At 38.8% G+C, this 19,364-nt stretch overlaps 1 protein-coding gene across 1 annotated transcript in view; it reads right to left on the bottom strand.

Moving 5' to 3' along the window:
• lama2 (laminin, alpha 2) overlaps positions 1–19,364 on the bottom strand; it is an 87,313-nt gene that overhangs the window by 17,644 nt on the left and 50,305 nt on the right. The window contains exons 25-38 of the mRNA XM_037685915.1: positions 18,766–18,882; positions 16,009–16,191; positions 15,810–15,815; positions 15,024–15,178; positions 13,869–14,012; positions 8,705–8,838; positions 7,658–7,817; positions 7,452–7,576; positions 6,387–6,549; positions 6,056–6,200; positions 5,786–5,924; positions 4,137–4,257; positions 2,243–2,398; positions 1,034–1,078 (exon numbers count right to left, since the gene is read on the bottom strand). Coding sequence (XP_037541843.1) covers positions 1,034–1,078; positions 2,243–2,398; positions 4,137–4,257; positions 5,786–5,924; positions 6,056–6,200; positions 6,387–6,549; positions 7,452–7,576; positions 7,658–7,817; positions 8,705–8,838; positions 13,869–14,012; positions 15,024–15,178; positions 15,810–15,815; positions 16,009–16,191; positions 18,766–18,882 — 1,793 coding nt within the window. The remainder of the gene's footprint in view (positions 1–1,033; positions 1,079–2,242; positions 2,399–4,136; positions 4,258–5,785; positions 5,925–6,055; positions 6,201–6,386; positions 6,550–7,451; positions 7,577–7,657; positions 7,818–8,704; positions 8,839–13,868; positions 14,013–15,023; positions 15,179–15,809; positions 15,816–16,008; positions 16,192–18,765; positions 18,883–19,364) is intronic.

Raw genomic sequence — 19,364 nt, 5'->3', positions numbered from 1 at the left:
GCACTGGGTTGCGGACCCCCGGGTGGTCCGTGTACCGCAGTTTAAGAACCGCTGTTCTAAAAGAAGCACAACAACTGCAGCGGTTTACTTTAATGTGGCGTAATTTCTGTCTTAAATAAAAAAAAAAAAAACATATTTCTGATGGAGTTTAGCAAAGTCTGAATATCCTTTTTTAATGAGAATTTAACCAGAAACGCGTTGTGTTGTAGATCGCTCCACTTTGATGATCACATTTCTGACACCAAGCACTTCCTGGTAAATATGCAACATTCATAAATAGACACATCTTTTATTCATTCATATGAAAATAATCAGGACAACTATTTTTTTTTTTTTTTAATCTTTTATCTTTCATGTCTCCTTTGAGCTCATTTCCCTCTGTTCATCTTTTCAAATCTAATTTTTTTTTTTTTTTACATTCAGCTCTTCTTTCATCCCTGCTCTTGGCCCAACTTCTTCTTTCGGTTTACTTACACCTTTAGTCTTTCCACCTCCTCCATTATAATTCTATTTTCAGCTCCGTTTCTTTCCCCTCTGTATCCCCCACCTGGATTTCTCCTAGATTTGTCCTTTTCCCCCTGTCGTCCTCTCTGTCGGTCCCTCTCCAAACCAGCCATTAGTCAGGGCCAACTTGAGTTGATGGTGTTTTTAACCTCGCTTAACCTTTCTCCACACACACACGCCCTGCCTGCCAGCATAGTTAGTAAAAATAGATTTATGCGCCTAACAACCCGAGATGATGGATAAGCTGGAGGTAACCCTTTGTCCTCATAAGCAGAGACACTTTCTGTTTTGCATTCATGTGAGCAGCATCCTCACACAGATGTGCTGAAAAAGGCTTATAAAAGTGGAAACGATGCATGTATAGTATATGATGACATGCTGCACATTTTGATTTAATGAAATTGTTTTTGCAACATTATACACAGAGTAGGTATTTTAGATAAATTAGCTTAAGTGCCAACAAATGCAAATCTCAATAACAGACACTCGTGCAATCATCACAAATAGCATCACATCACAATGAACCCACCTCTCCTGATTGTCTTCGTCTCCTCTTGGAGTTCGGCTTGCGAGGCTGTGGAAAAAATAAAATAAAAATGAAAGGGGGAATAGCTGCAACATTTTCTGAATACATTTTAGTCGTCTTGTTTTTTCAGATAAGTTGTTAGTTTATTTGATGAGTCACACACAGTGACATCATCTTATGGGCGGAATGCTTTGAATAATACAAAATATGCTGAAGTATAAAGATAAAAGGCTCAAAATGCAAACTAACAAGTTCTTTAATATTTATATTTAAAATCATTGTACTAGTAGCTTGCAGTTTTCTTTATTGTTACAACTCATATTTGCAGATAAATACGTTTAGTAAAATATCTCTTATTTTCACTTTCTTGTGCTTGTTTCTTGTGCTTTAAGCAAAATGGCTGAGAAAAAAGCTGAAATTAGCTATTAAAAAAACATGCTGAAATGTAGCTGAAATGGAAGAACAGGCCTAAATTAGCAGAAGAAAAAACACATATTTGCTGATTTAGGTTTAAATAAATAGAAATAAGCAAAAAAATGCTGAAAAGTAGCTGAAAAGGCAGAAAGAAGCTTAAACAACCAGAAGTGGCATGAGCTGAAATGAGCGAAAAATGTGGAATTAGCTGAAAAACCTAAAATTAGCATATAACAGCTAAATAGTAGCTGAAATAGTAGAAATAGCTGAAACTTGCAGAAATCAGCTGAAAGGAGCATAACAAGCTGAAATTGGCAGAAATAAATTAGAAGCAGCACAAAAAGTTTTTGTTTATCTTATTTCCTTATATATTGTTTAACATTTTAGGAACTTTTTTTGTGAATCTTTTTATCTGTTGCTGCTCATCCATGGGACAATAAAGGCTGTTTCTATTCTATTCTATTCTAAAAGGTTGTCGTTAGCAGAGAGCATCTGAAAGGATCACAAAACGGCTGAAAAAATAGCTGAAAGTAGCTAAAAATGTTTAAATTTGCACAAGGAAGCTGAAAAAAACTGAACCAGAGCAAAATATCTCTATTTTATCTCTATTCCTGATATTAAATAAAGTGTCAGGGCGAAACACTGTTCGAGTAAATGTAATTATAATGTTTAGTGTGAAACTTAACAGCAATATAAAGTTTAATAGCTTCTAGTTTTAATGAACTGTTTAATTAAAAGCTGCTTTTTTTCCTTGAAAGTGACAATGAAGTGTGTCACTGAACAGAAAAGATGAATAACCTCGTTGCTGGTCGGTGAAGCTCCGCCCACTGCCAGTAGGATAGTCCCAGTGTCCTCCAGGGTGCTGAACGACAAGCTGATCTCTGTGTCGACGGCGAGGGAGAAGCCGTCCAGCTCCATGAATCCCGGCTTAGTGAAACTGACCGTGTACAGGTTCTGTGAGGAAGAGGAGGAGTTCTGTTACACGAGCTCATCCAGGATCCGTCGTGTTGACGCAAAACTCAACAGGTAGACGGAAAAATTTAACTTGGTGACGAAAAAGGGCGACTTCTAAGAAATAATTTGTATTTCCAACTTAAATGATTTTCTAAATTGTTTAATAGTCACACAGGGAAATGTATTTTAAAAGACAGATGTTTTTCCCTCCATTGTTTTAAAGTTGCATTTTGCCTCACAACATTGTGTTTAACAGATATTTTCTGTCACTGTTCACACCTTTTAACCGAACCTCACTGCTAACAGTACCATGCTGCTAACTGGACCATGGTGCTAAGATAACTTCACTGTCATCAGAACCACTCTGCCAATAGGACCTTGCTGCTGTATTTACTTCTTTTTCACTTTTGGCGCCTTGTTTCTGTATTTTTGTTGCATGATTTGAATAAATCCCAGTTTATATTACTTTTGGGGCTCCGAGCCCGACTCCGCTCGCATTAGCGTGTAAATTATAGCCGAACAGAACCTAAGAGAATCGTGCTGCTGTTGTTCGGTGTATTGTTCTGCACTATTAGTGACTGGCGTATATCTTAGATCTTTCAGCGTACCATTGGGTGTTCGTTTAGCGTATATCTTAGTTTATATCTTAGATCCTTATTTACCGTTTCTTCTTACACTTTATATTGTTGCCATTGTTTGATGTAACTGGGACCCTGTGCACACAATTTTGTTCCACCTCATGTGCCACATGCGATGTGAATGACGAGAACCTTGAATCCTTAATCTCATTTGCACAAGCACTTAATTAACTTCTTCCAAACTCACGTTAAACTGAAGTCAGTATTGCGCAAACATCAAACCAGTTTTTAAACTTTAAATCTTAACGATTTAAACGTTCTCTCCGTGCATGCGTGGGTTTTCTCCGGGTACTCCGGTTTCCTTCCACAGATAAATAACATGCATGTTAGGCTGACTGGACTTTGATGTGAGTGTGAACTGTTGGCTCGTTTGTCTCCATGTGTCCCTGTGATGGACTGGAGACCTGTCCGGGGTGTCCCCCACCTCTCGCACAGCGACAGCTGGATATGGACACCAGCGACTCTGAACATTATTATATTTTATATATATTATTATATTTTCTGAACATTATTTTAAACTATCCACGTGTGCAACTAAAAGGCCTGAACTAAACACTAAACCCAGAACCTTTATCATCCTTCACACACTCCACACTATGTGACCAGAGTTGTTTGTGTGTGCATGAATGGCACTGGACTATAAAATTCACGACGAAGGCCGTTCCTTGCATTCAAACTTTATAGCAGGTTCAGTGCAAGTGTGTGTGCATAATTGGACTGTATAAATTAATGCACGTGTGGGGGAAGGAACAGTTAAGAGTTTGAACTGGCCTTTGCTTTGATTGACCTCTCTTGGATTTATTATTTACATGAATACTGAGCGAGACCAGAAGTGAATGACAAAGAATCAAAGAGAAAAGTGAAAAAATTAAGTGAGGGGGTCAAGAATGAATTAACTTGAGTCGGGTCAAGCAATTATTCCCTGTCAAGGGTTGATCAAAACTTATTTCCTGTATGCGTTAACTTGTGTCACTACCAGTACTCATACACATTATAGTGCATGTTATATAAAATATTAATTGAATATACATTTAGGACAGTCAGACCTTTGTAAACCCACCTGTTCATTACGGTGGTTCATGTCAGAAGCTAAGCCTTACCTCCACATTACATCCTTTAGTGACTCCTGTATAATCTGAGCTGCTGAGGAGATTATATGGAGTTCTGGAGACTTCAATATCTCGCAGACAACCGGCGTATCTCTTCAAAGTCACCTCTGACCTACAAAAGGAGACAATTATTTTTATTTTTCCCATTCAAAAAGAAAAAGAAAATGTAGTTAAGGGGACCTCGTCTCTTCGGCGCAAAGCTTTAAAGAAATTTGCAGGATTACTGCAGCTGTGAAACTATTGCATCATGATTGTGTTTCCAGCAGCGAAGTGACGTCTGGAAATCAGAGAGAAAAAATAATCTGAATATGCTGTTTGTCCATATTAATCAAGTATTCCAGTTTGTTTAGGATAATTTGAGTTTATAGTTGTTACATAATTATTCAAAAAGAATCTGCCTCTATAAATCCTGCAAAACCTTGTTCTTGCTGGGGCTCAAAAGAAACCTTAAAAAGATTGAAAATATGCAAAAATGTTTAGTAAATAAGGTCTGCATGGGGTAGAGCAAGAGATATGAGAGTTTCTACATAAATGTTGAGGAACAAACATCAGATTCAGATTAATGAAGGACAGAATAGTTGCTTATAGCTGCCATGTGATGAAGCGACATCCTAAGAAAAACTGATGCATTAGCTGTGGGCTGCACAGAAGTATTGGCACAGAACAGCATCATGCGGTAATGAGATTTTTCTCAAAGGATAAGCTTAAAATGTATTAACAGCTTCATACAATAAAATTATTTATTCATTTATTTATTTACCTGGCTGCCATGCTGTTAAAAACAAAACATATTAAGGCATTAGCACACTTCAAACTCAGATAATGAGTATTATAAAACAAGTTATTCAAAGAAAACAGTTATAATACAGTTTTCATGATTAAAAATCTTTTATCGTATTTTTTGCTGCATAAGTTGCACCTTTTTGCATAAATTTGCAAATCCTGCGACTTATACACCGAAGCAACTAATATACGTTTTTCACTCCATATTTATGACGCAATCTTTGGCTGAGATCTGACGTTTTCGTTCATTCTGACATGGAAAATATTGAACAGCAACATTTGCAGCTGTTAGAGGGCCCTCAAGCAATATGGCAAGCCAAGTGTCTCATTAATAGGTAAAAGTGGCTATTAATGAGACACTTGGCTTGCCATACCAAGCCACCTTCGTCTCGCACCGGAACTACTGGAGCAAATGTCAAATCAGCTGCATTTCACCACGCCGCCCAGGAGAAATGCAGCTGATTTGACCATTAAAGTGCATTTATTAAGGAAAAGTCAAACAAACACACCTTTGCTATAATGTCGAGCAAACAAATAATTGTTTTTAAGTGTTAGTCTTGTAGAATCCTTGTTAAAGTCCTCCCGTGCACGTTCCAGCGGCCGCCATTTTAGCAACCAATCAATTTTTAGCACAACACCGGCCGAAATGTCCGGGTGGTCAGCGGCAACGCATATTAGATGCGACTTATGTCGCAAAGCGACTAATTTATTTATTTTTTCCACTTTATTAGACATATTCAGACTGATGCAACTTATGTGACGTGTATGGCGACAAGTGCAGTATACACTTTTAATAAAGTTAATCTATTGAGGCAAATTGTGCATTTGAAACAGAGTGGCTCGATGCGTTTGTGTACCTGTAGTTTCCAATGGTTGGCAGTCCACCAAAATAAATTCTTTGGTTTTCCCTGAGATTCAGACCGGTAGCTGAACCCTGAGAAGTAGCTGTAATCCTTTCTTCAGAGCTGCTGTCGATGTCCACAACAATCATGGTGGCTTCGTAAAGATACAAAGAGACGACATTAACTACACAGCATGGACATCAAGAAAGTTTCTGTCCTTGTTTAACCAACTCTGCTTGAATAGTAATGCTGGGGTTTCAGTCTAATGAGCTACTTAGATTCTACCATGTTTCTTGTTCCTTGACATAGTGAGGGATTTCCAGCGTCCATCGTTGTGGCGGTTATTAGATATGGCCGTGCCCACTCCTGACCCAAGGTCAAAATTCATTTTCACTTTTCCCTCAAACAGCTCCAGGGACATGAAGTCCTTCTGCAAAGAGCAACAGAGCGATATAAAGTGCTGTAAGGAGCTAACATTGGAAAACCAGAAACAGAATGCAAGGGGGTACACAGATGACTGCAAACCCCCACCGCCCCCAAAAAAAACCAAACCCAAAGAATATTCCCTGGCCACAATGTATATCATGCACATTTATTTATTTTATCACACGCATACCAGGTCTTCTGTGGCCAGGTACATGAGCAGAGACTCAGAGGAGAAAGTGCGGAACTTGAAGGTAATAGTGGAAACATTCGGGTTCCACCTGGTGGGCCTTCCCACTGCAGCGTAGCCTTCACCATCCAGCTGAACTGTTCCCTCACCAGCAGAACGTTGAGGACTACAAGAACACATAAAAAAAATACAGTTGATGCATTTCCATCAAACTTCCAACGATATTTGACAAATGGTCAAATGTAAAATAGAAAAAAAAAGAAGCTTAAATATAACTAGAGAAATTGCATTGCCTCCGAAAATGCAGTGTGAATGCTTATTTCAGAACTAGCTGAAAAACAGCTGAAATTAGCTACAAAAAAATGCTGAATTGTAGCTGAAATGAAAGAACAAGCTTAAATCAATTAGCAGAAGAAAGCAGAAAAACACATATTTGCTGAATTAGGTTTAAATAAGCAAAATTAGCACAAAGATTAGGAAATCAGCTAAAAAAGTTAAAATTAGCGCACAAACACACACAAAAAAAAACATCTAAAAAGTAGCCGAAAAGTCAGAGTTTAACCTATGAAAAGGAAGTGGAAAGAGCTGAAATGAGATAAAATTCCCATAAAACAGCTAAATAGTATCTGAAATAGCTGAAAAAAGCTGAAAGGAGCATAAGCTGAAATTAGAAAGAAGTTAGAAAAAGCACAGAAATGTTGTAGTTATCAGAATAAAACAGACAGGAGCAAGAAACAGCTGGAAAAACAGCCAAAATTAACTGAAAGTAGCTAAAAAAAAAAGGTTAAATTTGTACAAAAAAGCTGAAAGAAGCTGAACCAGAACAAAATGTGAAAGGAGCAATAAAAGGTTGTAAACAGATCTAAATATCTAAATATTTCAAAAAGCTAAAGTTGCACCATTTCATAGCAGGATTGTCCTGAAAGAGCTGAACGTTTTGATATTTAATTTGTTGAAATAGTTTGAAAACTGCAGGACGAGAAAGAAGCTGAAAAACATGCAGAAGAAAAATGGATCAAATGCTTCAAAACATTGACCCATGGGAGCTTATTTTTAATGGTTGCATACCTGACAACGCAACCCTTACAGTCTCCCCGTCTCTCTCTGTAGTTCCACAGACCAATGGGTTTACCATCCAGGAAGGTCTCACCCATGCAGCCAGAGAACGTTGATGTTCTTACTGCCTCTGCTTTCTAATATTCAACATAAAATGACAAATAAATGAATACAAATAAGATAAAAAAAGTCAAGTTAATAGCTTTTTTAACAAATACCTTGACAGTCCCAAATATTCCTCCTACAAACAGGTAGGCGTTTTGGTCAACGTCCAAGATGGTGTAAGCTGTGGGTGAGTTGGCACTTGCTGGGGTCGACATCATGCCGGCCTTGGAGCCTTCCAGAGGGTATACGGATATGGTGCCATTCAGACCATTACTGGAGTTGGAAAGAAAGAGAAAAGGAGTGCAACATTCTATGCATGTTCTTGTGTATTTCTAGCAGCAAAGTTAAGAAGACTAAAGAAAATGGATTTACTTGGAAGTAGTTTTTATCATCTTTTGGTACAAAGAATGTTTGATAGGACGGAGTGGAAAAAAGTATGTATCTGTAGAGCCTCCAAGCTGCGCAGTGAAATTAACTACCTGCTTTGAAGTTTGTTTTCAAGGCAGGAAAGGCATTTTCGCAATGTGTAGGGGAACATTTTTAGGACTGATAGGCTGTGTGATCTCATCAGTAAACACCTTTGGGAAGTGTCTCTGATGGAAAATGTAAGGAGCAGGTGAGACACCATCTTTATGTGAATGGGACTTGTGTTGGATTGTGTGTAAACAACAATATTTCAGCTTGCAGAAAGGAAGGGGAAAATGATTACAGTGGATCTAAGTAACAATGTGTCAAAGGCTGACAAGGCTGCAAACTCTAGATTTCCCTGATGGGAGTAAAAAAAAAGTGTTTTCTACTAGCATCAGCAGCATTACTACAAAAAGTAATGTGGTTTAGCCTTGCTGTCTTATTTGTGATTTGTTAATGTTAGAAACGGGGACAAGATAAGATACCAGTTACTTTATTAAATATCCAGTCTGAACTAAAAACATGGAAAAACATTTTGTGTTGGTGTATTATCTTAAATATCCAATGGTAAAGAAAAGGTGTAGAAAAAGGGGAGTTTTTGTTTGTGGTTACGGTTTCAAGAACATAGCTTCTCATGAATCCAATGCAAGATTTGACTATCCTTTGTAATTTAAGCCATGGTTCAGTGCTTGAGTGGGCATGCATGTGGTGGAGGAAGACCTCTTGTGTCTGTCTGTGTGTACGCTTCTTACCGAGACGCTTCTATTCGATGCCAGTTCCCATCATGGATCGTGAGATGGGGATACTCAACTCTACCCACACCTGATCCCACATCCCAAAGGAAATTCACTTTCCCCTTCCTCATCTCCAAGGCCAAGAAATCAACCTGAGGCACAGACGACACTTACTGTAGAAAGTGTATATGACTTGGTATAATATGCAGAAATTCCAGCACTCTGTTTCTAATAAAGACATTGAAATGTATTTAAAATTTTCTCTTTTTAATTTCAGACAATATAATAAACAATTTGATGTCATTTGTGTGAATTGTGCACAAGAAGTGGACCGTTTACATACATAAATTATCCAGCTGATGAAAAACTTGGAAGGACCTGACTGAAACGTGTTGGATTGTATACCTGGATTATTGAGCATGGACTTTGTTGTCTTGGAAGGTTAAGTTTATTTTACATTTATTTTACTCTCTGTATGAGTGAGTTCAGTAGTTCTGCATAGAATGGGTACTGTAAACTTTACTGCCAACCTGTGAAAGAGCAAATATCACTGGCCTTTAAATTTAGTAGAAATTTGAAGCAATAAGGGAAGCGATTTCTCAACTAATCCAGCACTTTGAGGGCTGTGACAGCAGCAGGAACCAGAACCTTCTCTCTGACATTATTGTACAAGGCTCTTGTCATGATCTCTGCGTTCTGCCACCCATCATGTCCACTTCTCCGCAGCGATCGCGCTCATGCTTATCACTTGTTGACCACTTTATATTAGAGTTCCAGGGTCCAAGATGGGGTAGAGGTATGGCAGCCGACCTGGGACCTGAAAGTCCCAGGTTCGATCCCCAGCCATTCCCATGTCGTGGTGTCTCTGAGCAGGCCACCTAATTCCTTATTGCTCCCCAGGCGCCTACATAGCTGCTCAATGCTCCATCTGCGTGTATCTCAGGTGTGATGGGTTGAATGCAGAGAACTAATTTCGCCATTGTACGGGAACATACAATTGTACGGGAACATATAATGATGACATTACATAGCACTTAATCCGTCCATGCCAAGTCTCTGCCAGATTATCTAACATTTTTGTCAGTAGATGTCCAGCGTTTCTTCCAAGTATGGTCCTGATTTTCTTGCTACGACCTCACACCTGTTTTCCTGGATTCTCTGACCTGCCTGCTCCCGGTCTGGTTTATTCTGCTCATCGGATTCTGGAACTACGACCTCCTTTCTGCCCATTGGTTTTCAGAATAAGGAACCCCCTCTGGATTAATTCTCTGACCTCAGCTTTATTGTGTATTACCCTTGCTCCACCACTTGGACCACAATTAAAGTTTGCCCCTCTCTCTCCAGCTGCTTGCCCGCCACTTACAGTGACGTCATTGCCACCACCGACACCACTCCTCCAAGTTCTGGCTCTACACTTGTCAAACTCTGCTCGCCTATTAGGTTAGTGGCTAATCTATTGCTATTCTGCACATTCTCAGAGACCTACAGCCAACTAATGGTGTTCTCTCTTTTAGACCAGTCCAGTGAGCGGATCCAGACTCCCAACAGCAGTGTTAACGTAATAAAAAAATTTAAATGTGTCTGGCTGAACTTGTGAATCCAAAACGTGGATCTTGTCTGATCTGTCATCTTATCACTCATTAAAGAGGTCAGATTTTGGTATTAACTCAGACAATCCATGCAAGCAGATCAAATCTCTTAATCTGAAGAGAGCATCTGATACAACTCCAGTGAACATTTGTACTTCAGCTGGTAAAGGGAAAGTTTGATACCGCATTTTTCAGCCTATAAGTCACGTTTTTTTTTGCAAAATTTACATACCCTGCAACTTATATGCCGAAGCGACTTATTTATGGATTTTTTCCCCCATATTTATAAACCTGAGATATGACTGTTTTCATTCATTCTGACTAAAAATATTGAACACTTAACGTTTTCAGCACTCTAGTAGTATGGCATTATATTACGTAAGAGACAAAAGTGGCTATTAATGACACAATCGGCTTGCCGTAGACTGCCACCTATGTCCAGCTCGCTTGGAGCAACCTTAAAATCAGCTTCATTTTGATGCGCTGCCCTGGCGAAATGCAGCTAATTTGACCATTGAAGTGCATTTATTAAGTGAAAGTTTGACAGAGACACACCTTTACTATAATGTCGAGCAAACAAATAATTGTTTCAGGTGCTTATTTTGTTACATTTCGAAGAAATGCGCAGCGTTCCTCCTTCCCGTTTTCCTCCCTCAGAGCACGCTCCCGGAGCGCCGAGGCAGCGAATACTTTTGAAATGCAGCTGATTTGACCGGCAAAGTGCATTTATCAAGGAAAAGTTAGACTGAGACGCACCTTTACTTTAATTTCGAGCAAACAATAATTGTTTGTAAGTGTTAATCTTGTGAAATTTCAAAGAAATGCACAGCAAGTCCACCTGTGCATGCACCTACTTACGCGTATTGGCTTTTGAAATGCAGACGATTTGACCGTCAAAGTGCATTTATTAAGGAAAAGTTAAGACAGAGACACACCTTTGCTATAATTTTGAGCAAATAAATATATTTTTTTAAAGTGTTAATCTTGTTAAAGTCTTTCCGTGCACGCTCCCATGGACACCATTTCGCAGCCAATCAATTTTTGGCACAACACCAGCCCATGTTTCTGGGTTCGACCCACATTTCAGGGTCGTCAGCGGTGACCCATAATAGATGTGACGTATACGGCGAAGCTACATATTTATGGATTTTTCCATTTTATTAGACATATCTGGACTGGTGCGACTTATCGGGCGGTGCAACATGTACGGCGGAAGATACGGTCATTTTGATAAAGTATGCCGTTATAAATCAAAATGTTTCTATAAAAAAACAGCAAAATAAAGCATTTTGTTTTAGTGTGAGTTAAATGTGTAACTGTTAACTTTGTGCAATATAAAAAAAAAATCCAAGTATAAAATTTCAACAACCAATAGGAACATTTATCTTGAAGGAAAACGTGACCGAAGGGATTTAACTCTCAGCTTCAGAGTATTTTTGGAGAGTACAAAGGCTGAAATTTGTTCATGTAAGTGGATTTTTACAGGAAGTTGCTGCTCTTTTTATTTAAATCTTTTTACGTATGTGTGAATCAAAAATAAGAATTCTGTACATGTGGCCCTGTCTGCTGTCTATGAACTACATATTATCCGTACGGAATTATGCACAATTAAAAAAATACTGGAGTCCCATTTGAACATAAAACTAATTAACGGCCACACAAGTGAACACTTTTCTGTCTATTCTCTCCAGGGGAAAGACGATTATTCATTAGCACAGACACAAGTTGTTAATATTCAACTGGCCTTTCACCATTAGTGAAATCTTAAAAGTCATGAGCACACACATCCACACACATATATTACTTGTACTGAAAAATAATATCAATGAGAGACACACACGTGCGATCCAGACAGATAAACAAAAACTTCTCAGGGGAAATCAGATTGATGCTAAGAGCAACACAAGCTTGTTGCTAATTTATGCACTTCTTTAACACACTTACTGTAAACACTGTGGGAATATCAGCTGTACCTTAAAACAGTGATGTGTTGTGAGAAGTGCTGGTGGGCATGTATCAAGATGTAATGATTACTATTAAATAAATCACTGGCAGTAGGTGTCGGCTGAGTGTGACCGCATTTTGCTTCCCAAGTTTAAGCCATGAAAACACATTTCTCCTTTGTGTATGCACAAAATGTTTGTGTCTGCTGAAATGTTTCAACTGTGAAAACAAATGCACGAACTACAGCTTGTCAACTCTCTTCAGGTGTCTGATATAAAATATATGCAATACAGTAGTCCCTCGTTTATCGCAGGGGTTTCCGTTCTCAACCCCTCCTGCGATGTGAAAAACTCTAATCTCTATTTCTAATTTCTATCGCTAATCTCTATCTCTGGGGGGTGGGGGGAGGGGGTGGCGCAGAGGTTAGAAGATGGGCCTGTGATCGGAAAGTCACAGGTTCAACTCCCAGTACAGTCAACATCAAAATGTGGGTGGAGAAGGTGAAACACCCACACCTGCCTCCACCCTCATTCGCCCCAACCTGGGCCCCTGAGCAAGGCCCTTAACCCCCACCATCTGCTCCTAAACAGGTCTCGCTTAAAAATGAGTTCTTGTGACTCAATGAGACTACCTGGATAAATAAAGGGAAGGGTAAATGAAAAATCTATCTTTAATCGCTAATATCCATCTCTAATATCTCTAATCTTTATCTCTACCTATCTTTATCTCTATCTTTATCTCTATCTTTATCTAGCTTTATCTCTATCTCTCCATCCATCCATCCATCCATCTCTAATATCTATCCATCTATCTATTTATCGGCATTTTAAACCCTTTCCACACTCTTGCAATATTCTACACAATGTTTCTAAATTCTAAACGTTCTAAAAGAGCACAGAATGTCATGATCTCTGCCACTTTCCAGCGCTCTCGGCCACGCCCACTTCTCCGTTGCAAGCCAGAGATCATGACATGCTGCAGAAGGAATCTTCTCCCTGCACCTGTGGGCTGCACACAGGTGCCAACTCATTTAAAAATAATATATTTTAAACTGGGCAGCACGGTGGCGCAACTGGTAGAGCTGTTGCCTCTCAGCGAGCAGGTCCCTGGTTCAAATCCTGGGCCGGGGGCCTTTCTGGGTGGAGTTTGCATGCTCTCTCTGTGCATGCGTGGGTTTTCTCCAGGTACTCCGGTTTCCTCCCACAGACCAAAAACATGCATGTTAGGCTGATTGGTAACTAAATTGTCCCTAGGTGTGAATGAGAGAGTGAATGGTTGTTTGTCTCATTTGTTTATGTGGCCCTGTGATGGACTTGCGACCCGTCCAAGGTGTACCCCGCCCCTCACACAGTGATTGCTGGACATGGGCACTGGCGACCCCCGTGACCCAAAATGGAAGAAGCGGGTAAAAGATAAAGGATAGATGGATGGATATTTTAAATTAAAAAATCCATGCCGATCGTGCAGCTCATTCATCAGTCAATTGTGTCATGTCCACTCTTACTTTGAAAAACTGCGAAAGAGCAGTTCCGTGAAAGTCCAACCGTGAAATAGCGAGGGACTACTGTACCACAAACTGTTTATGCATGGTTGAGTTTTGTGCCAATTTCTGCTGCCTGCTCAACAATTTAAAACAAATATATACTTACATATTTAACAGAGCCCAAGTAAAAGAGGAGGTTATCAGGCGTGGTGGTTTTAACATGGAGGACAATCGTGTTGTATCTGCCTTTTCTGATATCAGGGCGGTAACTACGAAGACATTCACCACCTGATGAAACAGACACTTTGATCTGAAAAAAAAAAAAAGAAATAAAAAAAGTCTGAACACATTTTTATTTAGGATATTTATGTTAAGTTGTTTGTCATATGCAGGTTAACAGAAGGTCAACAATGCAATGAAATGTTCAGGATGAGAAGAACCGATTTGACTCGATAAGAAAAAAAAACAGAAAGACTAAAGCATGCAATAAAAGTACAAAATAAAGTACCAAAAAGTGAAAAAGAAATAATATTTACAAGGTCCAAAAAAAATAGCAAATGACAACATGGTAGAATATAACGGAGCAAATAGGACGAATTAGTACAATGAGTATTTCACAGGTAGTAATATAAGCTTAAGTGCACATGATATATATTGCACATAAACTACACAGGTTGTGAGACAGGTTATTATTGCACAGGTAGTGAGTAACATTGAGATTGAATTATGACGGTAAGGTAGTGACATGCATGATGCAGCCACATAGTGCAGCAGCAATAAATATATTAGGTGTCACAGATATGGCTTAGTGCAAAGTTATTGTCAATAGTTCAGAATTATTGTCAAGAGTTCAGTAATCTGACAGCTTGTGGATAATAACTGTCTTTAAGTCTTTTTGTGCGCGATGGCAGACTCCTGTATAGTCTGCCTGAGGGTAATAGAAGGAAAAGTCCTTGTGCTGGGTGGGTGTGGTCCTTAATGATGCTGCGTGTTGCCAAAAACTGACTTTGCATGATGTGCTAGGGAAAAAAAGCTAATCAACTTGTTTACCATATGGCAAAAAATGTAATTTTACAGTATTACTAAAGTAAAGATGCACAAGAGTTTGTGTAAAAGTAAAACATAAAACACCTGAAATTACAAATTAGGTAAAAAAAAAAAAAAAACCATTTGTAAAAGTGATCAACTTTAAGCTTTAAAATGATAGACTGGATGTTTACATTTTGAAACCTAATGTTTTTACAGAACTGCAGATAAAACAAATGCAGTAAAGACCTTCGGTCAGTCTGTGTTTTTACATGCAAGTCTCCAGACAGCTTACTGAATTGGCTTGTTTCCTGGCCTGGTTGATCAGTTCCTTGATCTGGGAAATGTTGCGTCTCAAATTGTCCTGCAGCTTTTTGATTGGTTGCAGCTTCTCCAACAGTCTGTCAGCTTCATCCTCCAAATCCTTCACTTTAGCGCCTGCTGCATGAACTGGAGGGGGGCAGACAGAGACATCAGGTACAATTTAAAAAAAGAAAAAAGAAACTAGTAAATACTGTTTCAGTGATCTACTGCAGCTGAGAAAGTGGAAAGCTTGCAGAGAAGAAATACCTGAAGGAGTAGAAATGTGTCGTCAGCGCAAGAGACAAGGAAAAAGCCGGCGAGAATCAAACAAATTAGTGTAGCTGAGCATTCATAGAAAACTGCTTTAATTTCATGTAGCATATATTTGGATAAGACTGAGACTGAATTACAAAGACAGGAAAATAAAAAGAAATTTCAAAATCAGAAAGAAATTCTACGCTTTGCAACGAGCTGAGCTTTCATGCTCATTTTCAATAAAGTCATTAAAAGCAGCAATTGCTTATAGCTATTAGAGATAGCTTTAAATTAGTGTATGGTGCACCGATACCACTGCTGAGGTTCACATCGGCATCGTTTTAATTAAGCCATATTAACACAGGGATGTTAATATTACTGGGCTGAAGACAGGGTTTAAGATGTGCGCTCATAAGAGAAACAACAAATCTATAATGCCAATGACAAAATGTTGCAACAACAATATGGTACTGATGCACCACTTACAATAAATGTTTTATTAAAGTAAATAAAATATACATACTGATTGCTGTGGGGATTGAAAAAAAGAGAAAGAGAGAAATATATAAAATCAGTTGAGTTCACCCATTAATATTTGTGCTACTTTTTGTCTTTATAATTAGTAATCACAGAAAATATAAATCTCCTTCAAAACATCATATCTGCCAAATTTTTAAATGATTCATGAGTCAATGAAGCTTTGTAAAAATGAAGCATATTACTGTTTTTTTCTGGGTCCTGGATCATCTGATTGGCTGCATCGACTGTGTCCTCCAGCTTGCTGTAGTTCTGCTGCAGACCTCCGATCCGCAGGTTCAAGTCTCCAAGGCGCTCGAGGACATCTATGGCTGTAGCGTTGGCCTCTGCTGCTACGGCCTTTGTAGCTGCTAGCTTAGCAGCTGTATCTGTTAAACAACGTGACAAGAGTGACGTGCATTTACATACATGGATTTTTTTGTACTTTTTGTTTTTGTCACAGAGTTAAAATAGGAAGGATGATAAATTTCAAGTAAACATCTGAAGCCATACAGCAAAAGTGGCTCAAAAGTTTGATTTTAAACTAAAAATGCACAAGTTTTTGTGCATCAGACATAAAAATCAATCTGCCAACTTAACCTACACACCAATTCTATTTATATTTAATAGGTTAAACTACATATAATGTACCAAAAAAGTCCATGCTCAATAATCCAGGTATACAATCCAACAATTTTCAGTCAGGTCATCTACATATAATGTAGTTGTATGTATAAACAACCCTTAGGGACCAAAGAGCATTAAAATGATCAAGGATCACAAGGACAGAAGGTATTCTTTTGTTTTATACTGTGTTTATATATATATATATATATATATATATATATAAAGTTAACGAAAAAATACTTTGGACAGGCACCGCCATTTTGTAGTTTTCTTTCAATAAGTCTACACTGTAACGCCAGTCCAAAATAACTACATTACCCAGAAGCCAACAGTGCTTCCAGCCACTGCTTTCTGTTGAAATGGAGGGAAAGTTTTGATATTATTTGGACTCGATCGGGACCATTGTGTGGTTTTGTGCTGGCTGCCCGAAGGTCCGGCTCTCTCCAAAAGCATCTGGTGCTCAACGGCTGCAGAGAGCCGGTCAGAACTGGACCAGAACCGAACCAAGGCTGGTGAGTTCCTCATATAAAATTTTGCAGTATCTACTGTGCAGTGCATAAATTTATGTTGTTAAAATTGCATACGTTTAAGAGTTTAGAACATTGCAAGTGTAGGGTTTGTGGTTTGTTTTTCCTGGTGTCTGGCCCCATCTTGTGTTGTGTCTCTGTCCTGCTCCCTTGCATCTCATTACTTCTTTCCTCACACCTGTGAAGCTCACAGGTGTTGTGTGCTAGTCTTTGTTAGTGTCTGTATTTAAGCCTGTGTGTTTGTCTTCCTCCCTGTCCTGGCATTGTTATCTGTCTGCTGGTGATGTCCTGGTCTGCTCTATACTAAAATAAATATAGCGTTCCTACTTGGTGGTTTTTCACTTATTGCGGGAGTGTCCAGAACATAACCTCCATGATAATCGAGGGACTACTGTACCGGGTATTTAATATCACCATTTATTGCCATCCTAATATTTTATTCAATTTGTGAGCGCTATATGATTATCTCCAAGAAGTGTTTGGTAAGTTGTGGACCATTAATTAATCGTGTTAATTTATTTGGTCAATTCAACAGACTCACTGGCTTTGATGCCCACATCTGATTTAGATGATAGTGTAAGAAGTGCCAGTGAGGAAAGAGAGGGTTTATTGCAATTATACCTGCAATATTAAACGACAATTTCTCACATTGTAAGTTGTTTTATTTTAATAATGAACTTATGTAAAACTATTATGAAGTTGTAAAAATTGCTGCTTCAGACCAAAACAACTGAGGTGTCAGTTTGGGTTAAAATGTGTTTGAAAGCCATTTTGACAGCAAGTTTTAATTAAAATGTTAATCTTGATGATAGCTCTCAGTTAACAATAGTAGCGCACACACAGATTGAAATGTGATCAGGTGACAAGTTAAGTTGAAAGCTACACTAGTAAAAAAACTAAAATTGTCAAGCCTATAAATACAGCTTATTAGAATAATTGCACAGATTTTTGGATTTGCAAACAAAATTAAAAATAGTTTCAAGATGTAATGTGCTAAATGTTTAGGTGTTCTCTGAAGTTTTACCCAAATTTTAAAGTGTCAAAAATTATATATGGGTCTGAATCATCTTGGTCGAGCACTTTTGCCATCCCTGGAGAATGGCTGACATCCGTCTGCTCATTATCCGTTGTCGGGTCACTGAGGCAACAGATCGATGAGAGAAACACAGGCATCGCTCTCCCCAGTGACACTCCAGCTTCTCCTTGAGGAACCCAAGATGTTCTCAGACCAGAGAAAATACATAATCACTCCAGTGAGTTCTTGGTCTTCACTGGGCTCCCTACCAATGGGACATGCCCAGAAAACCTAATGGGAGGAGTCCAAAAGTCATCCTAATCAGATGTCTGAACTACCTCAACTGACTCATTTCGATGCAGACGAGCAGCGGCTCTACTCCGGGCTCCCCTCAGATGATGGAGCTCCTCATCCTCTCTCTAAGACTGAGTCCAGCCTCCTTATGAAGGAAGCTCATTTCATCCCCTTGTATCCAGGATCTTGCTCTTTTAGTCATGATTCAAATTCCATGACCATAGGTGAGGGCTGAAACGTAGACAGATCAGTAAATCGAGAGCTTTGCCTTTCTTCTCGGCTCTTCCTTCATCACGACTGACCGAAGCAACGCCCTCATTACTGAGGACAAGACGCCAATCCGTTGATTTATCTCTCACTCCATCCTATCACTCATGAACAAGATGCCCAGATACTTGAACCGCTCCAGCTGAGGAGTGCGTTTGTGTGTTTCAACCTACACACTGACATACAAGTACGCACGCATGCACACACACACAAAAGTGTTTGAGTAGTCCTACCGTTGGGAATGGTGTTGAGCGTTGCCATGGTTCCATTAACAGCTTTGAGAAGGTCTTTGGTTTTGTCTCTTGCCGCTTTAACTCTGCCCTTCAAGTCGGCCACACTGTCTGTATGTTCTAATGCGCACAAAGTTAAAAGATTATAATTGTTTAATGACAAGCATCAAATCAGTAAAATTACTTTCTTTACCTCCTGAAGAGTGAATGACAAGAGCACACGGATGCAAATTAAATACTTCTTTAAACAAAATAAAAAGGGTCTAACCACACAAACTTTCCCTTTGTCAGATTTTCAGTGAACGTTGATCAGAATAAACTCTATAATTGCTACTGGATCCTATAAAAGTTGAATTTCTTAACTTAAATACTTTTTGGTTTTGAAATTCTGACGAACACTGAACGTTAGCACAGCAGCTTTGAACCAGCCTGGCTACACTTCAGTGACACTTTACAATATTTTATTTTGAAGTTTCATCTTTAGGACTTTGAACTTTTTAAATAAACTTGTTTTTTGTGTAGTCTTGATTCAGATATTTACAAAAGTTATTTGGTCAAAGCTGAAACACTGCCTCACATTCTGCTTTATAAAAAAAACAAAA

Source organism: Nematolebias whitei, chromosome 12 (assembly GCF_014905685.2).
Source record: "Nematolebias whitei isolate Nwh7 chromosome 12, NemWhi1, whole genome shotgun sequence".
Lineage (NCBI taxonomy): Eukaryota > Metazoa > Chordata > Actinopteri > Cyprinodontiformes > Rivulidae > Nematolebias > Nematolebias whitei.
The sequence above is the reverse complement of the archived record's forward strand: the minus strand, read 5'-3'. Positions and strand labels throughout refer to the sequence as shown.